The sequence below is a fragment of the Myotis yumanensis genome, unplaced genomic scaffold (genome assembly GCF_028538775.1).
Source record: "Myotis yumanensis isolate MYYU_CA2020_CCGP unplaced genomic scaffold, mMyoYum1.0.hap1 SCAF_14, whole genome shotgun sequence".
Lineage (NCBI taxonomy): Eukaryota > Metazoa > Chordata > Mammalia > Chiroptera > Vespertilionidae > Myotis > Myotis yumanensis.
In genome coordinates this window covers 233,338-249,163 of record NW_027223765.1, presented here as the reverse complement: position 1 = coordinate 249,163, position 15,826 = coordinate 233,338, and the positions used below count along the sequence as shown (strand labels likewise).

At 57.1% G+C, this 15,826-nt stretch overlaps 1 protein-coding gene across 2 annotated transcripts in view; it reads left to right on the top strand.

Annotated features, from left to right (window-relative positions):
* Positions 1–9,644, top strand: part of CCDC12 (coiled-coil domain containing 12) — a 40,665-nt gene extending 31,021 nt beyond the window's left edge. For both annotated transcript variants that reach the window (XM_070391127.1, XM_070391126.1), the window contains exons 3-7: positions 3,398–3,477; positions 4,781–4,842; positions 5,076–5,110; positions 5,617–5,693; positions 5,786–9,644. In XM_070391127.1, the coding sequence (XP_070247228.1) occupies positions 3,398–3,477; positions 4,781–4,842; positions 5,076–5,110; positions 5,617–5,693; positions 5,786–5,868 (337 nt within the window). In that variant the 3' untranslated portion in view covers positions 5,869–9,644. The remainder of the gene's footprint in view (positions 1–3,397; positions 3,478–4,780; positions 4,843–5,075; positions 5,111–5,616; positions 5,694–5,785) is intronic.
* The last annotated feature ends 6,182 nt before the right edge of the window (positions 9,645–15,826 follow it).

Genomic DNA, 15,826 nt, shown 5'->3' with positions numbered 1-15,826 from the left:
TTGAAATAGGTTTTCAATATCCTGCTCTCTCTCTTCTTCTGGCACCCCTATAATTCTGATGTTTGTACGCTTGTAGCTGTCCCAGAGGCTCCTTACACTATCTTCACACTTTCGGATTCTTTTTTCATTTTGCTTTTGCAGTTGGGTGTGTTTTGTCAAATCTTTGGTTTGATTCTTGTGCTCCTCTGGTCTGCTATTGGGTATAATATTCTTTATTTCAGTCCGTGTATGCTTACTTTCTAATTTCTTTATCGTAGCATCGAGGGTCTCATTAGTTTTCGTGAGGCTCTGCACAAGTTTATAGCAAGCCCTCAAAATTGCGATTCTTAGCTCCATATCCTCCATTTCTGTCATGTTTTTTTGTCTCCGCATCTTTTATGCTTTCTTGGTGCACCCCCTTGTGGTCTCTGTGCGCAGTCTTGTTCTAGCCAAGCCTTAATTGTTGTAGTTAACACTAGAGGGATTTGACCACCAGGCCGACTGGCTGTAGGAATCAGCTGTGTGGAAAACTTCAGTCCTCTGGGGAGGTGCTAGTCCAGCCTTTGCCTGAGGCGATCGGCAAATGGCTGTGCGCAGGGCCTGGGCGGGGCGGGATCAACAGGGCGGCGGGAGGGAGCAGCTATGGCTGCTCTCAGTCCGTCTCCAGGGGCTCTGCCTCTCTGTCCCCGCAATCGCTGCAAACCTCGGAGGGGCCGTAGCCAGACAGTCCCGCTTCTCCCGTTTGAGTCTGGGTCCCTAGAGACTCGCCCGGATCTGTAGCCCAGAGTCTGAGACTCACTCCTGAGTGAAAACGACAACCGCGCCCTCAGCCACCAGCCCGCTTTGCGCGCACCGCCGCACCACCGTACCTTTAAATTTTCCACACTGCGCCTCCTCTGGGCCTCGTAATGCTGTTGTTTTTCCTTCTAGTTGAAGAGTCTCTCCTCAGCCAGCCTTCCTGTGGTTCTGGGTGATGTCCGTTCCGTCTTTTAGTTGTATTTTTAAAGTGGTTGTTCGAGGCAGCAAACTCCGGTGTTTACCTATGTCGCCATCTTGGTTTCTCCGAAATTCTTTTGATCCTGTTGCATGTGTCTCTCATGCTCTTTTCTGTAATTTCCAACTTCTCTGTGCCTCAGTCTGGACATTTTCTGGCTTGTCTTACCGTTTACTAGCCCTTTCTTTATATGTGCCCTAACTACTATTGAACTCATTTATTGAGTCCTTAGTGTTGGTTATATTTTCAACTGTAGAATTCCCATTTGATTAATTTTTGCAGTTTCAGGTTGTCTGCTGAAATTCTCCATCTTGTGGTTTATCTTCCTGAACTTTTATTAGTGTTAATTATTTTACATTTCGTTTCTAACCATTCCAATATTTGGATCACCCATGAATGCATGTATGTTGTCTTTATTTTTTCTCACGGCTTTGATTGAATCCTGGATGTTAGGTATGAAAAGTTCTAGAGATAATTTGTGGTTCCGGGTAATTTATTTTCCTCTAGAGCAGCGATTTTCAACCATTTTCATCTCATGGCACACATAGATGAACTATTAAAATTCTGCGGCACACCAAAAAATATATTATTTTTCATTGATCTGACAGAAAATAGGTATAGTTTTTATTCATTCACCTTGGACAGCGATTGTTGTGTTGGCTGTTGTCATTTTTCTGTTTGATAATCTAAGGAGAGAAGGTCAGTGCTCCTGACTAAGTGGTCAGGTGTTGCATGCTGTAGACATGCCTGCAGCACCGGTCGGAATTGCTGCTCGGGAGAGAATTGTTCCAGCTGCGGGCGGGCAGTGGGCTCGGTGGGAGCTGCTGAGCGTTTTTCCAGGGGCTTCTGGCACCTCCCTGTCCCCTGCTGTGTCCTCCCTCAGTCCAGCTGCTGTGCTGAAGCCCGGGCAGGGGAGGGCATGGGTGTGTGCCGCTCAGGGTCCTGGCACAGCCCCCCCCCACACACCCCCACACCCCCTCCGACTCTTGAGACTGATTTCTCACGGAACCCTGGAGCCAGTTTGAGAGCGACAGTGTTTTCCCCACAAATCCCTGCAGTTTCCCACACCCAGTTTCTCTTCTGCTTTTCTCCCCACCCTGTGGTGAGGGGAAGTCAGTGTGCAGGGCACGCCCACTGCAACCTGATCTGCCACTAACCTGAGGCCTGGGGAGGCGTGAGGGGCAGGCCCAGGGTCAGGGCTGGTGTCCCTGCTCCTCAGAGGCCAGGCGGGCACTGCCCCCAGGGCACAAAGATTCAGCCTGGCCCTGGGGCTGTGGTCTCAGGGGCCCTGGAAGAGGGGATGGGGCAGGTGCTGGTGACTAGGGACTGAACTTGAAGTCCCCACATCCAGACCGCTTGCTGCCAGGGCTGGCCCTGTGGTCACAGCACCTGCCCTCCCCACCGGAGAGGCTGTCTGCCAGGGTGGGGGCCGACGGCAGCCCTTGGTGGCCTGGCACAGAGGGGTTTGGTAGATGAGACTGCGAGCCTGCTGTTGGGAGACTGTCCCCTGTCCTGGAGGCCCAGGACATCTGAGGGCAGCAGTCCTCGGAAAGACCCCTGGGAGGTCGTGGGGAGGACAAGGACCTGCACTGCAGTCCTGCCTGGCTGGCAGGTGGGCCAGGCACTCTGCCCCAGGGCCTCGTCCTGGCCCAGTGGCTCCTTATTAAGCAGCAGCCCCCAGGGGCCCTCTGTCCCTCTGGGGAGTCGTCCAGGGGTGCGGGTGGGGACTGAGGGCTGCCGCGCCCGGGGGCCCAGTGCTGGTGCAGCTGCCCAGTCTGCGGAGACTCAGCTAGGGGGACAGTGGCACGTGCATGTGGCAGTCCCAGCGTGTGACTGGTCCCTCGTGGTTCCCCTCACAGGGGTCTTGGGCTCTGCCCTCCACAGTGTCGGGCCAGTCCCCTCAGCCCCACCGGCCACGCCCAGCACAGATCTTGCCATCATAGTCCAGGGATGATGTACCAGTGGCCCCGGCACGGAGGCTCTGAGGAGGTGGCCAGGCTTGGGAACCAGTAGGCGACGACCAGCTTTGTCTTTCAGGAGTAACTCAGCCAGGGGGCTCTGCTGTGAGACCATCTACAATTGGGGCCGTCTCTGACCCTCAGCTCCTGTAACTGTCAGAGGAAGATAATCCCGGGGAGACACTGGTGAACGCTGCTCGGGCACCCCAGCCCCAGCTCCCATGGGAGCCTGCAGGGTGGGCAGGGCCTTGGGAGAGCTGCCAGCCAGCTGCTGAGAGGGATGAGGAGCTGAGGCTCAGAGGGCGGGCCCACAGCACTTCTGTCCCCGGCCTTCCTCCTCCGCGGCCGCTCCAGAGAGGAAGGGGGAAGTCACAGCTGTGTGGCTCCGTCGGTCTGGCCTGCACGTGTCTGCGGCGATCAGACTGTCCCCCATTCACTCCATCTCTGCTTGCTCTCCGCCGTGCAGGGAGCTCAGGCTGCGGAACTACGTCCCCGAGGACGAGGACCTCAAGAGGAGGAGGGTGCCCCAGGCCAAGCCCGTGGCAGGTAGGTGGCTGGTCTTGCTCCGGGCACTGTCAGTTCCCTCCTCTTGGAAAGGAAGCTGGCAGTGCCAGGCTGGAAGGTGGGCCTCCAGCACCCTCCCCACCACCACCTGGCAGGTGCACACGTGGTCAGAGTTGGTGACCGCAGAGAAGCAGGCAGGGCTCTGCCCTGCTCGCACCCCGACTGGGAGGCCTCCCAGGGGCCTTGGAGGGAAGAGGCCACATCTCAGAGGAACCCTCTGGGCTGAGAAGTGGTGCCCGGACCCTTGAAGGGTCAGAGAGAGACCCCGACAAGGGCAGGTGCTGCGAGAGCAGGGGCGGGCGGACGCCCACCAGGTGGAGGTGTGAGAGGTGGTCTGCGGTGGGTGAGGGCCGCCGCCGAGGGCTGCAATCTCGCAAGTGTGGGCAGCAGCCAGCAGCCAGGAGCATCGGCCAGCAGTGGCCTGTCCCCCGCCACCTGCACCGGAGACGCTGGGGTGTTTGTCACGCAGGTCCCTGACTCCTTTAAACTTCGTTTTTGCTTTCAATTCGATGAGTAATAAGTGAATAAATACATTATCTTGTAAAACAGCAAAGTGCTGCCTTTTCAGCCACACCCGTCTGCTTCCTCATCTCCTTTGCCCCTGAAATTCCCATGTGTCCCGGGTGTTTTGGGCCCCACTGTGGTGGGTCCAGTGGCACCTTGTGGGGAGGGGCAGTGAGGCAGGACAGAGGAGAGGGATAGGGAGCTGGTCCCATGCCTCGGGGGCAGTACCCATGGCTGGAGGGGGAGGCAGGACGGGGGGCCCTGAGGGGACGTGGGGCCCTGTGATGAGCCTGGCAGAAGCCGGTAGAGCCCAGGTTTGATGTGAGGGCTCCCAGCGTCTGTGCCACAGGGGCAGGGTCCCTGGTCGCTGCCTGGAGGCCCAAGGTGCGCCGAGTGCGCCTCCAGGTGGCCGTCCCCGTCTGGGAGCTTGGGAGCACACCTCTGCGTGAGACGGGAGGAAACCCTGGAGCCCCTGGAGGCTGGGGAGAGCCGGTCTTCGGGGCCCTGCCCAGAACCCACTGGATGTATTCACAGCTGGGGTGAAGTCTGGCTCTGACTACGCCAGCTGCCTGCTTTGCCCCGGGTGGCTTTCATCCTGGGAGCCCCCAGCCTTCCTCCAGAGCCACCTTCCAGGGTCTTCCGTCTGGCTGGCTGGGGGCCAAGGGGACAAGAGAGGTCCCCGGGACCGGCCTGCACCCTCTTCTCTTGCCGTGGCTGCAGCTGCTGTCACCAGGCAAGTGGCAGCCTCTCCCAGCCCCCCTTGTTGTCTTGCGCCCTCTAGTGGAAGAGAAGGTGAGGGAGCAGCTGGAGGCCGCCAAGCCCGAGCCAGTCATTGAGGAAGTGGTGAGTGGCAGGGTGGCGAGTGGCCCATTCTCGCCGCTCCTGAGGCCTTTTCTCCTGCACCTGCTCTCCTTCCTCCTCCCTTCTCTTCCCTTCTTTTTTCCCTTTCCACCTCCCACGTCCCCTCACCCCTCCTTCCTCCTTTTCTTCCTCCCATTTTCCTACCTCTGTCCATCTCCCTCCTTCCTTTGGGGTGGAGCCCCTCTGGCCCTGACAGGTGTCTCCTTCCTCCTCAGGACCTGGCCAACCTCGCACCCCGGAAGCCTGACTGGTAAGTGTTGCAGGGGGAGAACCTGTACAGACTGAGGGGCGGGAGCGCTTGGTGCCGGGCCCTGGGCCAGGGGTAGGCCTGTTCCTCTCGTCTGTAAGTCTGTCAGGGACAGCGCCAGAGGGAGGTGTTGAAAGCTGATGAAATGAGCTTGGGGCCTAAGTCCTGGGAACGCAGAGCCAGGGGACAGCGTGGGTGCCTTCTGGGAGCTCCGGGTGTGGAGGAGGAGCAGGACTCAGTGCCCTGGGCAGGTCGCTCTGAGCAGTGACTGAGGGGCCAGAGGAACCGTCCACCCTTGCACACCTGGACTTCAGTGGGGTGGGCCTGTGGGCTAGTCCCTGCCTTCCTGGGCTGGGAAGGATGGCAGGTGCTGAGTGTGGGAGGGTGCAGAAAGGGGCACGGAGCGTCCTGGCTGGTTCCTGATGCCCGAGGGGCTGCAGGCAAGGTGGGCTCAGGGCCACACCGGGCCAGCCTTCAGCCTCTGGCCTCCTGCCACCTCCCTGCCATAGGGACCTCAAGAGAGACGTAGCCAAGAAGCTGGAGAAGCTGGAGAAGCGGACCCAGAGGGCCATCGCCGAGCTGATCCGTGAGTGCAGGCCTGGTGAGGTGGGTCCCTGCCCTCGGGGTGGCAGCCCAGGTACAGGGCCTCTCTCACCCTCCTGTCTGCTGTCCATCCAGGTGAGAGGCTGAAAGGCCAGGAGGACAGCCTGGCCTCTGCAGTGGACGCCACCAATGAACAAGAGGCCTGCGACTCCGACTGAGGCCTGCCCCGTGGGAGGAAGGTGCTGGACGGGTGGGGGCTGAGCTGGCCATCACTTCCCGTTTGCCTTCGGAGCAGTGGCTCCCCACCCCGTCGGGGAGCCCACCCCGTCGGGGAGCCCGCCACGGGGAGAGCCAGCTCCTGCCGCCCAAGCAGCTCCACGGGCCTGCGCACGTATGTGTGCGTGTATATAGTGTGGACTTTTTTCTGTAAATAGAAACAAGCAGACCCCTGTGTGTGGCAGAAAGCTGTCAGATATTTCCTGGGTCCTTGGGGTGCTTGAGTTTGGGTCCCAGACAGGGTGTGTAGAGGTGACGCTTGATTGAGAAAGCCCTGTGTGGGGCTGAGCACGTGGGCTGACCTTCCGGGCTCAGTCCTTGGGCAGCGGTCATCTCAGAACCCATGAGGGACAGAGGTCAGAGAGAGTCTGGAGACCTGCGTGGGGCTAGGCTTGCAGTGTTTCGTGGGGCAGCCAGAGAGGCTCCCCCTGCTCTGTGGGCCCCTTGCAGTGGGACAGGGAGGAGCCTGGGCCCGTGCAGGGGTCAGCTTGGACCCATCGCCACCACGATTGAAATTGAGGTTCCATGGAAAAGGAAGAGAGAAAGGATGCTGGGAGGGCAGCCAGCAGGGCCTGCCACAGGCGGCAGGAAGAAATGGTGAGCGAAGATAGGTAGACATTGCAAAAATCAGCATTGACTGACCTAGCAGGACAGAGGTAACAACAAAAAAAGACACAAATTAATATAAATATTAGGAGTGAAATACGGTGATCACTACAGATTCCCCAGACACAAAAGGACAGGAAGGGGGTATTGTAAGTAAATGCCCATGTGAGTTTGACAGGTTGATGAAATGAACCAGTTCCTTGAAAAGCATAAACTACAATTCACTCCAGATGAAGGAGGTCATTTGCATAGCCCTGTAACTATTAAAGACTCTGAATTCATAATTAAAAAACCCCTGAAAAATCTCCAAGCCCAGGTGGTTTTACTGGAGAATTAATATACAGGTTTATTGCAACTCCTATCAAAATCCCAATAAAATCTTTTAAGTGTAGACAGGATTATTGTAAAACGGATCAGGAGCCCTGACCAGTTTGGCTCAGTGGATAGAGTGTCAGCCTGAGGACTGAAGGGTCCCAGGTTCGATTCCGGTCAAGGGCACGCACCTCGGTTACAGGCTCTGCCTCTGGCCCCAGTCAGGGCGCCTGTGGACAACCAATCCATGTGTCTCACATCGATGTTTCTCTCTCTGTCTCTCTTCCTCCCTTCCACTCTCTAAAATTCGATAGAAAAAACATCCTCATGAGGATTAACAAAAAAAGTAAAATATATCAGGAAAGGCAAAAGAACTAGAGTAGCTCAAACAAGTCTTAACTAGAAGACTAAAGCATGGGGAGTCTTCAACCATCCCCAGACTCACTGTGAAGCTACCGGATTGGTGGACGGCAGGCACAGAGATCATGGGAGAGAGCGGGGGCGTAAGAACTGGCCCACGAATGGGTGACAGCTGCAAAGTGAGCTCTGGAGGAAACACGGTCTTCAGCACGTGGTGCCGGAGCCATGGGACAGCCATAGGCTGAGAGGAGCCCCAGCCGAAGCCTTGGACCTGACAGAAGTCAACATGGGTGCGAGGGTTTAACGTAAAATATAAAACTAACAACTTCCAGGAGAAAACCTTCAGGACCCCGAGCTTGGTAAAGAATTCTTAAGACATGAGACCAAAGCACAACCCATAGGAAGTATATTGTGAAATTTGACTTAACCAAAATGAAACACTTTTGCTCCAACAAAGTCTTAGGAGAATGAAAAGAAAAGCTACAGACAGAAAATACTTGCAAAGCGCATATCTGACAAAGGCCTCCTAACTAGAACATAATAAGGCATGATCAAAACGCAACAGTAAAAAGGGGAAAAAGGTCCGATAGAAAATGGAAAAAAGACAAGAAGGGACACTTTTCCAGGTGATATCAGCGGCAGACACGTGAAAGCTACTGAGCACCACCGGCCATCAGGGAAATGCCCATCGAAGCCATGAGGAGACGCCACGTACCTGTACGAACAGCGTCAGTGAAGTCGGTGATAAATACTGGCAGGACCTGGAGGAGCGGAAAACCTCACGCATTGTTAGCGGGAAGTAAGCGCTAGTCACTCTGGGAAATACTTGGGCAGCTTCCTCAGAAACTGAATGTGCACTTAACGTAAAACCCAGCAGCCATGCTCCTGGCAGAGAAATCAGCTGTCCACACAGACAGACGGACAGCAGTACAGGAGCAGCGTCCACAGAGGCTCCTAGCAACCTGCTGTGCCGTCACCACGCTGTGTCAGTTTGAGGAACACAGAGGGAGGTTGCCAAATCGCCACCAGACCCAGATCTAGGCTCAGTGTGGTTCCCTTGCCTTCAGTTTGAAATAAAACATCGGCCCCGAGGGGTGAAGTGAGCAAGAAGCCCCTCACGTGGCATGCCGCCCTCCAGGGCTTCCTTCCCCGGGTCCTGCACTAGGGCTACCCAAGTGGACAATGGAAGGCGTTTTTGTTTGGGTTTTTTTTTTTTGACAATTTAAGTTTTATTCTGTGAAAACACACACCCACAGCTCTGGCCCAATGGCTCGGTTGGAGCATCGTCCCGTACACCAAAAGGTTGTGGGTCCAATCCCTGGTCAGGGTGCGTATGGGAGGCAACTGATGTTTCTCACTCTTCCTCCTTCTCTCTCTAAAGTTCATTAAAAAATATATCCTTGGATGAGGATTAAAAAAAATTCCAAAATTCCCTTCAATAGGTTAAACTGGTGCATCTGTACCATGGAATACTACTCAGCAGTGAAAGGCACGGCAGTTGATTGAAGGAATGGCTTGGGATGAGTGAGAAATACACACATGTATAGTAAAAGATCATGCCTTGTATGATTTCCTCTGTGATGTTCATGAAACGACATGAATCATAGAGAAGGAACAGATTGGTGGCTGCCAAGGTTTAGGAATGGTGGGACTAGGAAGGAGTAGCGTGAGGGAGATCTCTGTGGTGATGGAATAGCTTTCGATGGCAGTGGGGATTATGCAAGTGCACACGTGTGATCATGTGGAATGAACCACACATGTCACTTCTGGATTTATTGTGCTACTAGTGGCCTGGTGCACAAATTCGTGCACATTGAAAGGAAATTAATTAGAAGAAATATTTTAATATCACTATTCGCCCTTTTTCTATAATAGAAGTATCAACCAAACTCACAATTGACAATGACAGATGGAAACACACGTGTGTGATTGGTGCCAGTGAGAGCTTTATATGTATCATGCATGCACAAGTCAACTTAGCCATATCTATCTATCTATCTATATATGTAGGGTTACGTCGGAGATCCATTCCTACTGTGTGACGTAACACAATTTTCGTCGTAAGTTGGAACCCACCTACATAAGCACCTATGTCACTCACATGGAGCACATACACAGCAGTAATTAAGTGAAACAGAAAAAAAAAAAAAAATTAAAAGATAACAATTTCGGCCCTAGCCGGTGTGGCTCAGTGGATAGAGCGTCGGCCTGTGGACTCAAGGGTCCCGGGTTCGATTCCGGTCAGGGGCATGTACCTTGGTTGCGGGCACATACCCAGTGGGGAGAGTGCAGGAGGCAGCTGATCAGTGTTTCTCATCGATGTTTCTAACTCTCTATCCCTCTCCCTTCCGCTCTGTAAAAAATCAATAAAATATATTAAAAAAATAAAATAACAATTTCTGACCTTTGTGGTAGATAATAATAAAAAACATAAAGCACATATGCACACTGTCTGAATGACGGATTTTTTTTTTAATAAATAAATGGGAGATGGCGATGTAACCACAAAATGACATACGTTGAATCCGACGTCACCTGAGGACTGTCTGTATTGTAGATCACGCAGGGAGAACAAAGAGTAAATATTGAACTGCAGCCGTGTCTGACTACATTCTGCACAGTGAGAAAGCCTGAAGTCATTTTCAAGGTCCACCATTTCTTCTTTTCAATTGGGTCAAGTTTCTAAGCTTTCTAAATCTCCATTTTCAGCTAATGAAAAGAAAATAGGTTTCTACCGAGTCTCCTATCTACCTACTCCAGCACTTCTGTGAGGATCAAATGAGATGAGGCACGGAAAACGCTTCACAGACATCTGGTTAAAGTGTAAAGTGTTTGCACCTGGCTATAAAGCAAGTGGTGTTCCTGGGCTGAAGAAACTCCAAGGAGGCTAGTTGCTAGGGAGAGGAAGCCGGGCGTTGCTACGTGATGTCATTACCCGGATGGAGGGAAGGACACTTAGCATATTAGCTTTTTATGTAGCTAGATAGGAGTGAAATACTTCCACAGTGTGGAAGCCGTGACTCCCATCTGGGGAAGCTGGGTGAATAGTACACAGGATGCTCTGTACTCTCTTTAACTTCCTATGAATCTTTAACTTCCTATAAATCCGTTTCACCAAAATAAGTTTAAAAATATTTTCTGTGAGCAAAGAAAACGGTAAAACATGTTAATAAATTGTGTAAATTTTTTTTTGTTAATCCTCACCCGAGGATATTTTTCATTGATCTTTTAGAGAGAGGGAAAGATAGAAACATCGATTGGTTGCCTCCTGCACACGCCCCACCAGGGCCCTGGCTGGGGAGGAGCCTGCAACCAAGGTACGTGTCCTTGAGTGGAATCAAACCCAGGACCCTTTGGTCTGCAGGCCGATGCTCTATCCACTGAGCCAAACCTGCTAGGGCAGTGTGTGTGTAAATGTTTTTTAAAGTATGCTTCCTGTGTTTAAAAATACAGTAAGATGTCAAGAGTCTTGTGAAGAACGGGTGCAGTGTTCACAGTTGGTCACAGTGAGTCCTGGCCTTGGTTAGAGTCAGGTGGGGCTCTGACCCCCGTGACCCCTTTGTCATTGTTGAGGAAGCGGGCCAGGGGTGACAGTGCCCAGTGCTGCCAGCTCACCAGGACAGCCCTGCAGACCGCCCAACACGCCAGTGCCCCCTGTTTGAAAGCCTCTGGGTCATCTCAGGAGGGTGTCAGGCCTGGGACGCTCCGCAGCCGTGTGGATGCCGCAGTGAGTGAGGGGAGAGTTTGTCCGAGAGGCACAGGCCGCAAAGTCCTAGGGAAAGATTCTGTCCAGCCCAGGAGGCTGCAAGCCAGGTGTGCGAAGGTGACCGGTTTGGGCAAATCTGCTCCCCTGGACTCGGCCTGTCCACCCTGTTAGGGTTCATGCTGCTGCTCGCCAGCTTCAGGTGCCTCTCCTCGGGGTTCTGGCCAGGCCCAGGCCTGCCGCAGCACTGCCCACCTGCCAAAGCCGGGCATTTGTTGGTCCTGTGTCCTGAGTGCCTTCTGGTGCTGGGCGCTGCCTGCTGGGCGCTGTCCCAGGGGCTGCCTTCCAGGAGCTGACCTTCCAGGCGGTCTCGGGGCCTGTGGGAGACCCTCCCTCCAGCCAGTCTCGAGGCCTCGCTGGCTGGGCATTGCAGTGGGACAGCGAGTGGTGGGATCTGGTCCTCGGGGCGCAGCGAGAGCCCTCGACCCGAGATGGCAGGAGAGTCTCCGTGAGCCTTTCCCTCTGTCCTCACACGGCCACTGGGGGGCAGCAAGACACTGGCGGGGCCCTGGCAGCCCTGTGTGGTCAGTGCAGCCTGCGTTCCCGCAGCTGAAGTGTCTTGTGCAATGCACCCCACCCCCTGCCCACGGGGTCTGTGTCGTTTAAGTGGCTGATACCAGAGATGATCCCGAGAGTGGGGCTCAGTCAGCCCAGAACCCAGCACCGTGGGGGCCGTGTCCTGGGGACAGCAGCACCCCAGCCCCACCCCACCCCATGCTGGCCTTGCCCCCGCTCCAGGCACAGGCTTCTTGGGGCCTGGTCTCCAGTGGAGTGCCTTAGTGCCTCCCAGCCCTGGGACAGCACCAGCCCTCCAAGGCACCAGCAGCCTCGTCCCTCGTGGGCATGTGAGGGGTGGGCACGTGTGGGTGGCCACGTGTGGGTGGCCACGTGTGGGTGGCCACATGGGGTGTGGGCAGAATACCAGGGTGTGGAGCCCAGTGGCCTGGCGGGTGGGCCCACCTGGAGGGTCCCATCCCCTTAGCCCCCGGCCAGGCCTGAGCATTTCTTGGCTCCAAGATGCCTATTGTCTCGGGCCATCCAGGTGGTGTGTGTGAGGAGGATGTTGGGGGCTCACCCACCAGATGGGCCGGGACCGACAAGTGGGTGATTCACAGAGGAGTGGGTGTGCGCAGGCCTGGCCTCGGTGCCGTGGCTGGGCAGGGTGTTGGGCTGCATTTCCCGGCCAGCCTGCCCTTCTCTGTAGTTACTGGTTTTCTTTAAAAGTTCCCATTACTCAGGCTTCTTGTGGGCACAGACAGAAATAAATCCCGCAAGGCAGCCCAGCCAGGAGCCGGAATCCGATCCCTCCAAGGCCGGAAGAGGCCCCTGTGCAGAGGCGCTTGGCCACAGTGGCCCACACATGCCACATGGTCACAGTGCGGCCACGCACCCCTGTGCACACGTGCGTGCACCGCACAGGTAAGCCCCCACAGACACCCACCCACACGCCCATGCAGGCACACACGCTGTGCGCACTGGGTCACAGTCCTCCTCAAGGCGCCAGGCAGCCCGTGGGGAGGCCGTGGGCTGGGGCATGAGAGTGGCCTCCTGGGAACGCAGGCCCAGGCTGCCAGGGCTTCTGAATTTTTAAGAGAAACTGGAAAGCTGAATTTTTATGTGAAATATCCTGATTTTAAATGTTGGCTCAAGATGTTGAAAATACTGCGAGGGCCAAACCAAACATGACTCTGGGCCAAATTCCACCCACAGGCGGCGTTCTCAGACCACGGGTCCACACAGACACACATGCACAGATGTACATGCAAACACAGGCACACACAAATAGACATACATACAAACACAGATACACATACACAGGCGCACGCACACATAGACACCAAAAGACGTGTAGACATACAGATACATACACAAATGCATACAAAACAGACAGATACAGGTACACATACAATAGAACCAGGAACTGACACAAATAGACACGAGACAGGCACACATACAAGTATATACACACATGTACAAACGTACACGCACACACACACGACACACTGCACGCCTCTGTCACTGATGTAGGGGAGCTTGGGGCAGGTCGCCTGACTGGCCTCCGGGCAGGGCCAGAGCATCGTGGCACCCAGGCTGCCTGACTCGATGCTGGAGTGGGAAAAGGCTGCTGGGCAGAGGGTCTGGGAGGGGCAGGTGGTCAGGGCTGCCTGCAGAGCTCAGCATGGGGGTCGAGGGGCCAGTTGAAGGGCCTCGTGTACCAGGGTCCGGGAGGGTTTGGACCACAGGTTCTGAGGCTCTGAGAAGGGCGCTTGGGTGGCCATGAGCCCACCCTCCCATGCCCTGAACCAGCCTGGGCTGTCCCCTCCTCACCACTGGGCAGCAAGGCCAGCGGGAGCCGCCCCCCCCCTTCCCCCCCCAGTGGCTCTGAGGACTAAACGGAACTTCCAGTCCGGACCTGGGGAGGGGATGGAACCCACCTCTACCCACTAACGGAGCAGGAGGTGCCTCATTGATGCGGGCACACCAAGGGCCCTTCCCCCGCGGGTGGGAGGTGGAGGCCTGCCGTCGTCTTCTGCCTCCCGGCCCCTGGCCTGACCCTCAGGCCCTGGACTGGGAGCTGCACAGGACCCACACCCCCCCTCCCCTGCAGGGCTGAGGCTGGTGAAGGCTAAGGGCCTCGCCCAGGCAGGCAGAACCCAGCCTAGGGGCGCTCCCAGGGCCCGGCGACCTGGACGGGGCCTGACCTGCTCGGAGGGACAGCTCCATGGCCAGGATCACACGGCACATGGAGGCGGCCTGGCTCCCCAGCCGCTCTGCCAGCAGCAGCTCTACCCAGCCAGGCGTGTTTCCGTTGGCCATGGCAGCCTCGGCTGGGCATCTGCCGCGCTGGATGAGGACCCACCTGCCTGTGTGCTCAGCGAGACCCTCTCAGCCCCCTCTGCCTGGGACCCCGCGTGCAGACCTGCCTTCTAGCAACCCGGCCAGAGCCAGGACCCACTCGACCCCCAGGAAGGGTCATGTCCCTTTTGAACTTCAGAGGCCTCGGTCCCCTTCCTCTGCCTGCCCCTCCCATGATCCCAGGCAAGGACTAAAGTGTGTGGGTCATCACACCTGCCCACTCAGATGGGCCCAGCTCCGCCTTCGCCTAGAACAGTGGTTGCCAACTTTTCAGACCTCACGGACCACTGGTTGGCGACCGCTGGTGTAGAAGGCATTGCAGGCTGAAGATGGGCACAGCCGTCCCTTCAATGACCCTGGACTCCCCCAAACGCCACTCTGCGTGGGAGCTGTGGGCTCACCAGCCGCCCCTGCAGCCTGGCCTGTGCTCTAGGCCCCCAGGAGGGGGCATCCTTCTAGGGGTCTTCAGAGGCCCCTCACAGGTGGGAGCTGGAGTCCAGGGTAGCCCACAAGGTGCCTGGACACTGAGGCCGAGGCAGCCGGGGTCGGGGTCCTGGGCTCCCTGCTCCCAGCTGCCGCCTTGCTGGTGTTTACATGTTCCCTGCGGCTTGGCCAGGCCGCGAGGCCGTGACGGGAGAAGTGACCACCTGGCTCCAGCCCCTGCTCAAGGCAAACAGGGTCCTGACTGCCCGCCAGGCCCACTGGGAGCCCCCTCTGCCAGCACCTGGATGGCCCGGGTGAGGCTCGGGGCCCGGTGGGGCGGCCAGCCATGGCCCAGGAGGTCCTGTCTCAGGGAGGAGGCCTGGTCCTGCCCCAGGGGCCTGGGTGCGGTAAGAGGTCCTGCCCTGGCATCCAGTGCCGGGGGTGGGGAGTGGGGGGCATGCCCAGTCTGAGGGGGAGACCTGGGTGCAAATATCCTGAGGAGGGAGGGCTGGCCTTCACCTGGAGGCGTCTGCTTGGGTCTGGAAGCCTGGCCTGGCCTGGGGACCCTGGCCGAGTGGGCGCCCAGCGCGGCCTGGGCACAGTCCAGAGGAGAAGCAGCCCTCTGGGGTCCATCTGCAGGGAAGGTGCGCACAGCCCTGCTTGGCGTGGAGAGCCCCAGACTGCGGGCGAGGCTGAACCCTGCGCCAGAGGGAATCCAGTCTGAGAGGAGGGCTCACTCAGTCCCGGCACCCATTCTGAGGGGCAGGCACAGCCCTGTCCTGGGGGCCTGGTCAGCATGTTCAGGGTGAGGGGCTCACGACTGGACTTCAGAGGCCTCCAGAGGGTCTGGGCTGGAAGATGGGCCTGGGCCCAGCCGCTCAGGCCCCATGACTGCCTGTGGGGTGGGTGGACGAGTTTCCTGAAAGACCCAGTGGTCTGAGCTGGGGAGGGCCTCAGACACCCCTGGGGGGCTTGGGGTCTCACTGGGGATCCTCCCTCACAGCGCCCCCCACCCCATCACCATCTCCCGCCTGGCTACCTGCCTGCCCTGCCCCTGGGGCCCCCTCTGCTGCTCTCCCACGGGCAGCCCTGCTGCTCATTGTGGCTCGGGGGCCCTCAGGCCCCGGCCTGTGCCCCTCACCATCCCGAGCAGGTCGCCACGGGGAGCCCCAGGCTTCTGGACAGTTGTCCGCCCTGCCTGCCATCTGGAAGGTCAGGCGGGCAGGGCCTGGGCTGCTGGGTGCCATGCCACCTCTGGGGTCCTGGCCCTGTGACCCTCGCCCAGCCTCCGATGAGGGGCTGCTGTTGGAGTCGGGGAGCACTTCCCGGATGCCGAGTCCCTGGAGGAGAACACGGCCTGAGCTGAGAGGAGGGAAGGGCCGGCCAGAGCTCAGGACTGTGGTCGGGTCGAGGGCCTCTGCCATTCTAGGGGCCAAGGGAGGTGTTGGGTGGGCTGCTCAGTGACCGAGTGCAGAATCCCATGGGCCAGCCCTCTGGCTCCCACAGCCCTGAGCCAGAGCAGGGCCCCCGCCGACCTTCCCCCAGGTGCCCAGGCATGGCCCCTGCACCTGTTGCATCCC